The sequence below is a fragment of the Acomys minous genome (genome assembly GCF_964271855.1).
Source record: "Acomys minous genome assembly, chromosome: 18".
Classification (NCBI taxonomy): domain Eukaryota; kingdom Metazoa; phylum Chordata; class Mammalia; order Rodentia; family Muridae; genus Acomys; species Acomys minous.
Window position 1 is genome coordinate 46,453,748 of NC_140501.1, and position 13,786 is coordinate 46,467,533.

The following is a 13,786-nucleotide window of genomic DNA, read 5'->3' on the forward strand; positions in this document are numbered from 1 at the left end:
ACGGTGCCTCCTGTTTCCACATCAAAAAGACTTGACTCCACACATCTTCCCTCCCCTTAACCCCGACGTCTGCAGAAGGCCAGGAATGGCCCCACCCTGGACCGCCCACCCCGCGGCCGAGCCCACCTCCCACTGGCCCGGCACGTTTGTTTTTGTTTTGCCGGCCGCGCGGGCCAGTCGAGGGGCGCGCCCTGTCCAGCGTTCGCCTAGAGGCCGCGGCTCCATGGAACGGCCCGCCCCGTCTCGCCTGGCGCCGCCCACGGTGGGACGACTCGGGCGGAGACAGGCCCGGGCAGGCGCGGCTTCCCCGCGGCTTCCCGCCCGCGCCCTCGCCAGCCACCGCCGCCGCCGCCGCCCGCCGCCGCCCCGGTCCCCCCTTGACGCCCGCGGCCCGCGAACCTCGCGGACGTGACGCCGCGGGCGGAAGTGACGTTTTCCCGCGGTTGGCTGGGGCGCTCGGTTGCCGGGCGCGTCCGGGTTTTTCTCAGGGGGACGTTCCCATTATTTTTGTAACGGGAGTCGGGTGAGGACGGGGCGTGCCCGGCGTGCGCGCGCGCCCGCCTCCCCGCGCGCCTCCCTTGCCTGCTCGCGCCGGCCCGCGCAGCGCGTCATGCCGCCTAAAGCCCCGCGCAGAACCGCGGCCGCCGAGCCCCCTCAGCCGCCGCCGCCGCCTCCGCCTCGGGAGGACGACCCCGAGCAGGACAGCGGCCCCGAAGAGCTGCCCCTTGCTAGGTGAGGACCGGGGCCGCCGCGGCCGGGAGAGCTGGGAAGGGGAGGGCGCGGGGATGCCGGGGCGCATCTCGGCGGGGCCGGACTGGCGGTAGGAGCGGCGCCCGGGGTCCCCGGGGGTCCCCTCGGTCCCATAACTCCTCCAGGTGTCGGCGGCGCCGTGACAGGGTCCCGGCCTCGCGGGCGACGGGAAGGGCATCCCGGAGGGGTCGGGGCTGCGGCTTGACAGGTGTCCGGCGGGTGGGGCTCCTGCTCCCGAGCGAAGTGACAGGTGCAGGCTCTACTCCAGCGACGCCCAGGCGGGTCTTGGCGAGCCCCCGACAGACGCAGGAAAATTGAAATAAATATGAAAAAAAAAAAAAGCCGATCGGTGTTTGCTTTCTCTCTTTCTTTTTCTTCCGTGGAGATCTGGAGCACCCCCCGGGGTCGGTTGACTTTCTCTTTTGCAGTCGTGCTATGCAACAGTTGGGAGCCTTTTTCTTTGGGCGTGCGCTGCCTTGGCAGCTCGGTCCTGGGAGAGGCCAAGAAAAGCCTTGTAGGCGAAGCGCAGGGTCGTGGGTGTCAATTGCTCACGGTGTCCTCAGCTCCCGGGCTTTGTGGGGGGTTTCTTTAGAACAATGCTTTGAGGCCTCAGGGATTTAAAGCCATCTGTGGAGACTGGTGGAGCATAACTCTTAGAAGAACTGGTGGTATATGGGCAAAAGTTTCATGAGACATTCAAATGAAAAGGCTTCAAAGTTTTTAAACTTTGCCCACCCCCCCCCCTTTTTTTTTCCAGGGTAGGACTCTTCTTGCGTGCTTATTGGCCGCAGCCTGCTTCATTATTTCTTGCCTTTTGCCTTTGAGCTTACAAGGATCCTGGTTTCGGTGCCCCCACCCCCACCCCACACACACTTTGGTCTTGTTTTTGGTACTGTGTTCTCTCAAAGAACTTTTCTCTCCATTTATTAAACGGAATCTAAACTTAACTCCATGTGGATCCAATAGGAACGACAGAGCGATATTTACTGTATTTCAACATTTTATTTTTCTTGACTGGGCTACTGTGTGATTAAGTAACAGAAATTGAAACAATATGATTGTTGTTATTGCCCACACCAGTTTCGTTTTGGGACTATAGATCCATTGCAGAATGGGGATTGAGTTTTGTTCCTCACTGTCTTCTCTCCCATTTCTAGCCCAGCGTTACGTCCACGACTTTTCTTTAGTACTCTGGTTCAGTAACCCAGGCTTGCCTTGAGCTCTCTATTCCCCTGCTTCATCCTCCCAAGCCCTGGGGTGGTAGGCATACAGCACCCTACTGGGCTGCCAAGCTCTGTTCTCCTCACTGAGCATCGTGCTTTCTTGTGTGCCCCAGACTCTTAATGGACTTCACATCAAACTCCAGGAGGCTGAAATAATTTTGGAAATGGTCTAAGTCTGTATTAAATGGTTTTTTTCCTCATGGATCGAATAAAAATCATATTCACTAGAAAATAAATACAGAATAAAAACACGTTTGGAGACTGTTCCAGGGGAAAAGTTTGCTTTCGTTTCTAATTAAGCGCTGATGTATCCAGTGTGTGGAAGTTTCCCTTTAGAGAGAGCAGTAACTTGTATTCTAAAAGATTCTGCACAGCTTTGGAAGTCTTCTTGATTATTGTAGAGTAAACATGCACATCGAAGCTCTGGCCATTGCCTGGGGGAAAGAAGGACCCAGGTTCTCTCCCTTTTATATACTTTGGGGAACTCTCAAAAATTCTCCTGCAAGTTAAACCTGTACAAGATAGAGCCTCGTCTTGGTTACTCATTGCCTCAGAGGTTCTCATAAGCTCTTATAGCTGCTCTCTGAATTACCTACGGTCACATGTTTCACCATAGGGATTTGCTACATCCTCTGAACTGTGCCACTAAATGAATTTTGTGAAATCATTGCCAAACGCAGTAAAGCAAACAACGATGGCATATAGATCATTGTGTCTCCTTGCTGCAATCAAGAGAGGTGGCAGGCACTGCAAATACAAGGTTGCTGCCTGTGTAACTATGCAGGAAACTTATTTTTTAATAAGAGAAATAGGCTGTAAAATAAAGATAAAGCTATAGTTTAATAATCTTGCAAGCCAGTAGCATAATCATGTCAGGGATTGTGTCCTGCATGCCATTGTGTATGGGATCATTTCCGACAAGTGGCAGTGTAGTAGGCTTGTTTACAGCAGCATCCCCCTCAATGCAGAAGCAGCAAGCGCGTTGTGCTACAATGTGATGCTGCTTAAGCTGTCCTCTAAGTGATGTTTCCACTACATTATAATATTACAGGACTACTGTTATAAACTGCCTTGTTGACTGAAATGTCATGTAGCGTACGTATGACTGTTGTTAGCAAGGATAAGAGGACTGCCCCAGTCTGAAGCTTAGAAACATAGCTTAGGGATGGATTCAGCCCAGTTCATCTGCACTTCGAATCACAGTCTACTTTTGCAGTTGAGATGATATTTCTTTTACGTGGTCTCTGGCCTAAGTACTATATGGAATGGAAGACTACAGGGCTGCAAGGCGCTTTCATTATTGATATGCAGAAGTTTAATTATGCTTTGAAGAAGGAGTTGTCCAGCTAGAAAAGTGGTCAGGGGCATGGATGATGGCGTTAGACCTCAAGGTTCACATCCTGATTACTTCTCACTTGCTATGCTTTTCGTGACTGCTTTACTTTCTCTGATGCGGTAGACGTGTCAAACATGAATGGGAATACATATCAAGTATGACTGACGTGGGAATCCAGTAAAACCACGCAGAAGGTGTTTCGTGTAGAATTGTAGTAAATTCTCAACAGTTAAGTTGCTCTTCATAGTGAGTGATGTATTATATGTCAAATACACATGGAAAACAATTAGCTCTTTATTAAAAGCTTATGGTCCATAAAGGTCAGTGAGATAGAACTGAAATACATGATGCAATAATTTCTATCAAGTTAATCATCACCCAAGAAATGCAAGGAGGTAGAGAGAACATAGGACACAATGAGTACTTCCTACAGCTTGCCACGGTCACTGGAACTGAATTGACTGTGATGTGGTTGTTTTCTTTTTGCTGTGACAATTGTCCCATCTTCCCAGAGTGTGTTAGCTCTCGCACTTTCTTCCACAAAGCTGTTTTAATGCTCTGGAGTATATTTGGTTCACCATGCTAGCAGCTGGTTTTCACTTTGTGGTATTCTTATTTTAGAAAGACCACGAAAAGATAAGCATATGTGTAAATGGTGTGTAATGTTTCTCAAAGATAAAATAAGACCTTAAAACACTTAGAGATGCTCTCTTTCAAAACAGTAGTGATGTATGCAAACTATAGAAACAAGTGTTTGCTTAGTTGGTTTGATGTATGTGTGTATCTACTTTGTACTTGTTTTCAATTGGTAGGCTTGAGTTTGAAGAAATTGAAGAACCCGAATTTACTGCATTATGCCAGAAGTTAAAGATACCCGATCATGTCAGAGAAAGAGCTTGGTTAACTTGGGAGAAAATTTCATCTGTGGATGGAATCCTGGTAAGGATGTTCGTAAAGCTTAATTGTTTTTGAAAATCTAGAAAGTAAAAAAATATAAAGAAAAAGTTAGTAATAATTTCACCCTGATGGTACTAAAATGCTTTTTATTTTAATGGTTTCTTCAGTGTTTAATTTTTATTTTAAATTAAAAAATTTCTGATGGCAATGATGATGGTGGAGGTTTGTGTGTGTGTGTATGTGTGTGTGTGGTGTGTGTGGTGTGTGTATGTGTGTGTGTGTGTGTGTGTGTGTGTGTGTGTGTGTGTGTATGCATGCTCCTTCTACTTTTATGTGAGTTCTGGGGATTGAACTCAGGCTGTCAAGCTGGCAGGACAAGTACCCTCAACCCCTGAGTTGTCTCACCAGCTCTATTTTTATTTTCATTTTCATTTGGCATATGAAGGAAGCAATGGGTTCACTGTGACAGTTTTACTTATGCACCATTGTTTTCTCTGTTCATCTCCTCCCCTGCTCTTCTTTGCCATCCCTCTGCCATCCGTTTGCTAGTCCCCTGTCACTTCCAGATGGCTTCTCCTGCTTTCATGTCGCATGTATTCTATTATTCTTTCCCCCTACACTTTAAAGGTGTCTTCCTCTCCTCTCATCTCCCCGTTCCAACTTTCATGACCACCCACAATGCACATATACGTGAGCATACATGCGCACACACAACTTTAAATTTAGAATCTTCATAAGGGAGGACATACTTGTTGAGTCTCACTTATTTTGAATAGTATGATCTCTGTTTGCGTTCAATTTTGTACAAATATTATGATTCACTTTTCCTTGTGATTGAATAAATTTTTGTTGTGTTATGGTCTACATTTTCTTTATCTGTGCATGGATTGATGGACATCTACACTTGTTTTATTTCTTAGCTATTTTGAGTAGTATGGCAGGGAACATGGATGTGGAAGTGTCCCTTTGATGTTTTGACTTCGAGGCTTTTGAACATGCACTCAGTAGTATACTGGTAGTTTTAGGAAACCTCACACTGACTTGCATAGTGGTTGCCCACTCTGCCTTACTACTGGCAGTATCTAAGAGTCTTCTTTCCCCACATCTTTGCTAGCATTTGATATTTTGATGTTAATCATGTTGACTTGGCCAAGATGGAGTCTCAGAGCAGTTTTAAATTGCATTTCCCTGATAGCTGAAAATGTTGAATGTGTCTTTCAGATATTTAGTGCTCTTATATATATCTTTTGAGAACTGTGTACTCAGTTCATTAGCCTGTGTATTGAGTGATTTGTTTTAATCATATTTAATTTTTGAGGTTATCAGCTTTATAAATTAATCCCATCTGATGTGTATTTGGTAAATATTTTTTCCTGATCTGTATGCTTTTGTCTTCTCTGTGGTTTCCTGTGTTTGTGCAGAAGTTTTTAGTTTCATGTAATCCCATAGTCAGTTCTTTCATGCTGTTGGGATCCTCTTAGGGCAAACGTGCCTGTACATGGGTCTTTGAGAGTTTGTCTGTGTACTTCTTCAGTAGTTTCAAGACTGTAGATTGCATATTTAAGTCTGATTCATTTTGTTTCATTTCCTCCCTTTTTTGGAACAGGGTCTCACTGTGTAGCTCTGGCTGTCCTGAAACTCACTATGTAGACCAGGCTGTCTGCCAACTCACAGAGCTGCTTGCCTCTGCCTCCCAAAGTGCTAGGATTAAAAGTGTGGGCCCTACCACACCCAGCCGTGTATTGGTTTTTCATTACAGTTTATTTAGTGTGTGTGCATGTGTATGTGCAGGCATGCTCGAATAGCACAGGGCATGTGTGACATCTTTCAGGAGTCAGTTCTTTTGCCTTAGTGTTCTGGAATCAAATGTAGGTTATCAGGTTGACTGAAAGCCTGGACCCATTAAGCCACCTTACTTGCCTGGGATTGGACAAAAAATACAGAGTTACACATTCTCCTGCAGGTAGATGTCTTGCTATCTCAGCATCATTTGAAGAGGCTTTCTTTCCCCAGTGTCAAAACTTAGGTGGCTTAAACTGTATAGGTTTAATTTAGAGTTCTCTATGATATATATATATATATAGAGCCAGTATCATAAGTGTTTGTTATTATAGTTTTATAGTATAGTTTGAGATCAGCTATTCTGATAACCTGCTTAGGGTTGTTTTGGTTACTCAAGATCTTTTGTCATTCCACCTCCTAGTTTCATTTATTTTGCTGTGATAAAATGCCCTGACAGAAAACAACTTAGGAGAGAAAGGTTTATTTTAAGTCACAATTCCAGGTTATAGTCCATTGTAGCAGGGAAGTCAAGGAGGCAGAAACTTAAAACAACTGGCCACACCGCATCCTCAATAAAGACCAGAGAGGAGTAAATGCATGCCAGAGCTCATAAAACTTAAACTACTCTCACAGATATAGTTCAGAGACCAAAACCCTGGAATGGTGCTGCCTGCTTGCAGGCTGTGTCCTCCTATTTCAGTTGAAAGACTGGGAGAGTCTTTCCCCAGCAATGAAGGCAGTCAGGACAGTTTCCCACAGCTACATCCACAGACCAATCTAATCTATATAACTCCTGAAGACTCCCTTCTCAGTGATGTTTCACGGTATCAAATTGGCAAATCAAACTTATATCATCCTAGTTTTGTAAAGAATGTCACTAAAAGTAGGGCTGACATTGTATTGGTTCTGTGGGTATTTTTGCTAATATAATTTTTTCATAGTTTTAACTCTCCTAATCCAAGAGTACAAGACGTGGTGGTGGTGGTGGTGGTGGTGGTTGGTTTGTTTTTCTAATCTTCATCCTCCTTAGGTGTTTTAAAGTTTTCATTGTAGAAATCTTTAACCACTTGCCTAAGTTGATTCCTAGGCATTTATTTTTTGAAGCTATTATTTTTTGTTTGTTTGAAACAATGTCTTGCTATGTAATTCTAAATAACCTGAAACTCACTATGTAGATCAGGCGGCCTTGAATCACAGAAATCCACCTGCCTCTACCTCCCAAGCACTGGGATTAAAGGCGTGCCCCACCATGTTCTTGAAGCTGTTAGGAATGGGATTTTTTATTTATTCATTGATTTTCTTGGCAAGTTAGCTATTTGTATGTAGAAAGGCACTTATTTTTGCATTGACTTTATATTCTGCTACTGTGTTGAAAGTACTTATCACATCTAAGAATTTTCTATAGGAGTCTTTGTAGGATCATATCTTTGGCAAATAGGGGTACTTTGATTTCTTTCCCTTCTATTTGTATCCCCTCTCTTTCTCTTTCTTGTTTTATTGCCCTAGCTTAGACTTCAAATGCTATATTGAATAGGAGCAATAAGAGTAGGTACCTTTACCTCATCCCTAATTTTAGAGGAAATGCTTTAGCTATTGCCCATTTAGAACAGTTTGCCATAGGTTTGTTGTATGTAGCTTTTTATGTGTTGAGATATGTTTCTTAACATTCCTAGTTTTTACAGGGCTTTCTCTGTGTGTATATGTTCATGGGTGCACAGGTGCACATGTGTATACAGGTACATATGCATGTGAAAGCCAGAGGACCACCTCCAGTGTGTCCCTCTTCAGGTGCCTCTACTGTCTTCCTTTTTTTCTTTCTTTACTGATTTTGTTTTGAGACATGGTTTCTCATAGGCCTGGAGCTCACTCTATAAGTAGGCTAGGCTGCATGGCCAATGAGCCCCAGGGATCTGCCTGTCTCTGCCTCTCCAGTACTGGGATTAAAAATACACGCCACATACATGTATGCGTGTGTGTGTGTGTGTGTGTGTGTGTGTGTGTATGGGATCTGACCCAGGTTTTCATGCATATAAAGCAGACTGACTGCTATCCCTTTACCCTCCCTGCAAAACTTTATCAGGAAAAGATGTTAAATGTTTTCAAAACCTTTTTTGCTTGTATTAAGATACTCATGATTTTTGTTTTTAAGTGTATTGTGGGTTATATTTTTTCTATTTTTTCTTAGTGGGTTTCTTCTGTAGGATGAAACCAGCTTGGTCCTGGTGAATGATTTTCTTTGTGTCCTTGGATTTGATTTGTAAGAATTTTATTGAGAATTTTCCCAGAGAAATTGGTGTATGGTTTTCTTTTTTCTTGTCCTAATCCTTATCTGGACTTGATATTAGAATAATATTGGTTTAGTAGATTGAGTTTAGTTGTTCCCTTTTGTTGTGAGGAACAGTTTGCATAGGTTTTTTTTGTTTTTGGGTTTGGATTTTTTGTTTGTTTGTTTGTTTGTTTTAAGTTTGGTAGAGACTGGCAGTAAATGCATCTGTTCCTGGCTTCTTGTGGAGAGACTTTTTATACTGCTTTAATCTCATTGCTTTCTAGAATCTATTTTTCTTAACTATATTTTTTAAATTTAGTTGTGGTAGCTTATATAGCTCTAGGAATTTATGTCTTTTAGAAGTCCCAGGCGTTTGGGGAAGCAATATAAGCTGTTGAAGCTGTGTCCTTTCTGGTTTTCACCAGAGCCTCTTGTAATCTCCTTTACATCTTTATTTTTAACTGGGGCCATCTCTCTTTTTCTTTGGATTAGCTTGTCTAGAAGTTTGTAAGATTTATTATTTTCTCTTTTTTCTTAGATGGACTTCATAAAGCTCAGGCTGACTTTGAACTCACTATGTGGTAGCCAAGGGTGACCTTGAATTTCTGAGCTGTCTCCAGAGTAAATTACAGGGAATGTCCTTAAGCTCAGTTTATCTAGGGGTGGGCTCAGGCTCAGGGCCTCATACATGCTCTATCATAAATATTTTCTTAGGTTATTAAATTATATAAATATGTAAACTTTATTTGGTAATAAAGTTTCTAGTGGAATAACTACTGGATTTAAAAAATTCTTAATACTATAAAAATATATACATCCATCATAGGGATGAGTTCTGCATAGAACAAATTTTTGATAATTGTTAAATAATTAAAATAATGACTCTCTGATAATTTTTCTTTGAAAAATTCTCACAAGTTAATTGACTGAGCCAAAAATCTACAAACTTTTAAAAGTACTCAAATACTTTTCTTTGTATTTGATTATTAAAGAGAAAGTATCTTTAGCTTGGAATTAAAATTTTTAAAGAAGTTTCAGTTATCCTTTTTTCTTCTTTCTTTTTTTGGTTTTATCAAGACAGGGTTTCTCTGTGTAGCCTTGGCTGTTCTGGACTCGCATTGATCCACCTGCCTCTGCCACCTGAGTACTGGCGTGCGCCACCACATTTGGCTTCAAGTTATCCTTTTTTTTTTTTTTTTAAAAAACACTGAAACAAATACTGGCAGGCATGGTGGCACATGTCTTAGTCCCAGTATCTGGAGGTAGAGGCAGGCTGATTTCTGTGAGTTTGAGACCAGCCTGGTCTACACAGCAAACTCCAGGCCAGCCAATGAAAACTCTGTCTCAGTTTATATGTGTGTGTATATATGTTTATATATGTGTGTATATCCGTGTATACATGAGTATATATATATGGACTGGAGTTGGTTCAGCAGTTAAGAGTGAGTACTGCTCTTACAGAGAATCTCCACCTAGGTCAAGTGGCTTCCAATCACTTGTTACTGCAGATCCAGAGAATTAAAAAGTTTATGGTCATCTGCACTCCTGTATATATCTCTTAACAGAAACACATGCATACCCATAATTAAAATTAATAAAATAAGGTCTGGAAAGATGGCTCGGTAGTTAAGAACACTGGCTCCTGTTCCAGAGGAGCTGAGTTCAATTCTTAGCACCCACGTGGTGGCTCTCACCTTCCTGTAATTCAAGTTCCAATGGGTCTGATGTCCTCCTCTGGCCTCTGTGGACACCATAGATGCATGTGGTATGCAGATGTGCATGGAGGCTAAGTACACACACGCATAAGCTATAATAATAATAATAATAATAATAATAATAATAATAATAATAATAATAATAATAATAATATAACAACAACAACAAATCTTTTAAAATATAATTGACATAAATAGTAATGGCCCTAGACACTCCAGGAGAAGACCCCGCGTTTCTTAAGAAATCTGGATGAACCACTCTATAAAATTGACTGCAAACTACTGAAAACAACTTAATTTATAGGAATTATATAGAAAATTTGAAGTTCAATGTTAATAACATGACCCTCAACAGTATAATTTGTTAATATACACCAATCATTAGTCAACAAGTTTTACTTAAAAAATGCCTTTTGGGAGGGGGCTAAGGAGACAGTTCAGTGGGTCGCATTGCTTGCTGCACAGACATGAGGATCTGAATTTGAATTCCCAATACAGAACTTAAAGAAATCTAGGTGTGGCCATTTGCACCTGTAACCTCAGAGTATGTGTGTGTGTGTGTGTGTGTGTGTGTGTGTGTGTGTGTGTGTGTGTTAGATAGTAGGACTACTGGGATTTGCTGGCTGCCAATGCAGCTCCAGGTTTAATGAGAGATCCTGTCTCCAGGGAATAAGGTAAAGAATGAAGAGCAGGACACCTGATTTTTATTTCTGGCCTTTGCATATGGTTACTTGCACACATGTGTGTACACCATACATGTGCACACACATACACATGTATTGAAAACAATTCATGAAAACAAAAGGCCAGTGAGATGGGTCAGTTGGTAAAAGTGTTTGCTGCCCAAGCCTGATGACCTGAGTTTAGTCCCTGGAGACCCAGAGAAACATGGGAGGAAAAACCTTACTTCACATTGTTGTTTACTGACCTTCATACATGTGCCTTCATACATACTGACCTTCAGACATGTGCACAACCCTTACACATATGGTGTGCATACACACATGCGCGTGCACACACACGCGCACACACACACACACACACACACACACACACACACTGATAATCTTTTTAAAAACCTAAGTTAAAAAACTAGACTAGAAAATGCCTTTTCTTATATAACCCAAGTACTTGGGTTGTAAGACAAGCTATTATTCCTTGTCATAAAATAAAAATAAAAAGCTGGTTTGTTGACGTGGTAACATGGGTATGGGTGTGGGTGGCTGTGCATGTGCTGTGGCATACATTTGGAATGTTTGAGGACAATTTACAACAAGTCTTTTTTTCCCCTTGTTCCACACGGGTCTGTCCTGGGGATTGAATTCAGGATGTTATGCTTGCTGACAAGCACTTGAAAAAAATTTTTATTATTGTTTTTTTTTTAATTATTTTTCTTTTTTACATACACATTTATATTATTATACATGTATGCAATAAACTACCTACAGCAAGAAGAACCATGAAACAATCAGAGTTGTATACATGTTAAATTCATAGTGTTTTGGCTATTTGTATTTGGCAGCCTTGAAGAGAACTGCTTTCCTATCTTGATGTGTCTAAAATTCTGAATGTAAATCCATGGCTGACAAGTGCTTTGATATTTAGGCACCTTGCTGGCCCGCCTTTGTTTTATAATTGCCATATAGTCATTTTATATGATAATGGGCTTTAAAAATAATTCCAAGTATATCATATACTTTGAGACTATTCGACACTTCATGTTCCTTCCTTCTCCCCTCTCCTTGTTCCTCTCTTGAACTAGTCTCTTTCACTCCCCTGTTTTGCTTTCTGATTTCACATAAAGCATATGTAAGGAAGTAGTTTTCTATGTGTTTTTTAAAAGCCCACAAATGAGGGAAGATATAAGATGTTTATGTTTCTGAATCTAGCTTAATTTTCTTAATCAGATGATTCAGTTTCCATCAAACAACATGATTTTGTTAGCTAAAAGTCTCCAGTGTATGTATACCATTTCTTTATCCATTTGTCTGTTGACAGACACATAGGCTGGTAACATCCTGTGGTCAGTGTGAGTGAGCAAATACGTTGTGCAAGTGTATCTGTAGTGTACTGACTTTGTGTCTTTGGGTGTGTACCTAGGAGTGGTGTAGCCGGGTATGCCATATCGTAAGGCTGGCTGGACCAGCTCAATCCCATCAGCAGTGGATTGAGGATCACTGGAAATAATAGAATAGTAGAAACCATTTTGGACTATAGAATTAAATGTGTACAAATAAATGTGACTGCTTTCTTGCCTTACCCATTTTTCTTCCTGGCTTTGTTCCTACCTTTTCTTAGAACTAGCATAATTTAAAATATTACTTCCTAGTGTGGGTCGTGCTAGGAACTAGAATATCTGAATTCATCCCTGATGTGTGGGGGAGGAAGACAACAGAGGACTTTCTGTTACTTTTAGGACTTGATGCATTTGTGGAGGGTGTGGAAGACTATTCTTTTGTCCTGCTGTAATTCAACAGACCCTTTCTTTACAACGTTGTAAGTGTTTAATGTTTGAGGGTTGGCCTGAGAATAATGGAATGTGCTCTGAGGAGCAAATGCAAAGACAGAACGAACCTGTTTGAAAAGCAGCTGTTGTGTTCCCAGTTGTCTGTTCTCTGAAACAAGAGGAATGTAGTAATTTAGGGGAACCCTTTTTGGCATTTGAGAGTGGACAGTGTTTTTTGAGAGAGGATGGATTAAGATTTCTAGTTGTAATGAATTGTTTCAAGTTTGAAATATACCATGTAGTAACTGCACAGTCACCAATCCTTGATTTTCTCATAAGTAAAATGGGCTATCAGTAATTTCCAGATCTTGGAATCATTGTGTATATTAAATGGAGTAACATATTAAGTACATTCAAGTTAATTTACTGAGTCAAACTCTACACATGTTTGTTGTTCTTCTTTTTTCTTTTTGTCTGATTGTGAAAGGCTATCTGTGGGCATGACACAGCCAGTGCAATCATGGTCTTACAGTGGCAGCAGCTGTCAGCAGTGGGCTTGTCAACAGTCAATCACAGATCAGAGGCCCATTTGGCCTTACCCCTCCCTGCTGAAATATGAGTTACTGATGGATTCTGGGGGAGGGGCAGACATTGTCTTCACCATGTTCCAGTGAATGGTAGCAAACTCATGTGCACTGACATCCCTTGCTGCACACTGGGTCACAAAACAAAACAGAAAAGGGGACTGGTCAGGAGGGAGAATGTGCTGGAGGTGAGAGGGACATGAGAAGGTGCGGGTGGGTAGTCAGAATGCACTTCATATATGTATGAGACAAGAACAGATTTGATAAAACGTTCTTATTTATTTTGCATTTGATTAGTACTTAAAAGACAAACCGTCTTAGTAGCGCAGTGGGTACATGGTTTGCTGTCCAAGTATGAGAACTCACTTTGTCTCCTCTGCACCTACTTGAACTCCCGACTCAACTGTGGTTCTTTCCTGTAATCCCAGAGCTGGGAGACAGAGACAGCTGAATCCTGGGGATCTGAAAGGCAGCCAGCCAGACCTAAACGGCCAGCTCCAGGCTCAGTTAGAGAGCCTGTCTCAAAAAATAAGATGGAAAGTGAGGAAGACACCTGACCTTTATAAATACATATGTGGACAAGCACACGTGCACACACATATGAACACTCATGCAGGCACCACATACATATTTACAAAGAGATAAGGCATCTTCAGTTTGGGATTAGATTAATGTATTCAAAAGTTCAGTATCTATGGCAGCTGTAGACGCACACAATATGTTTTTTAAAGTTTAAATTGGAAGTCAGAATTAGTCCTTGATTTATACTGCTAATGGATTTTGAATT

The 13,786-nt window shown here is 41.8% G+C and overlaps 1 protein-coding gene across 2 annotated transcripts in view; it reads left to right on the forward strand.

Annotated features, from left to right (window-relative positions):
- Nucleotides 1-320: 320 nt before the first annotated feature.
- Nucleotides 321-13,786, forward strand: part of RB1 (RB transcriptional corepressor 1) — a 133,701-nt gene continuing 120,235 nt past the window's right edge. Inside the window, exons 1-2 of one of the 2 annotated variants that reach the window (XM_084767536.1) lie at nucleotides 321-732; nucleotides 4,122-4,248. In XM_084767536.1, the coding sequence (XP_084623662.1) occupies nucleotides 611-732; nucleotides 4,122-4,248 (249 nt within the window). In that variant the 5' untranslated portion in view covers nucleotides 321-610. The remainder of the gene's footprint in view (nucleotides 733-4,121; nucleotides 4,249-13,786) is intronic. The other variant, XM_084767535.1, reaches the window with a different exon arrangement.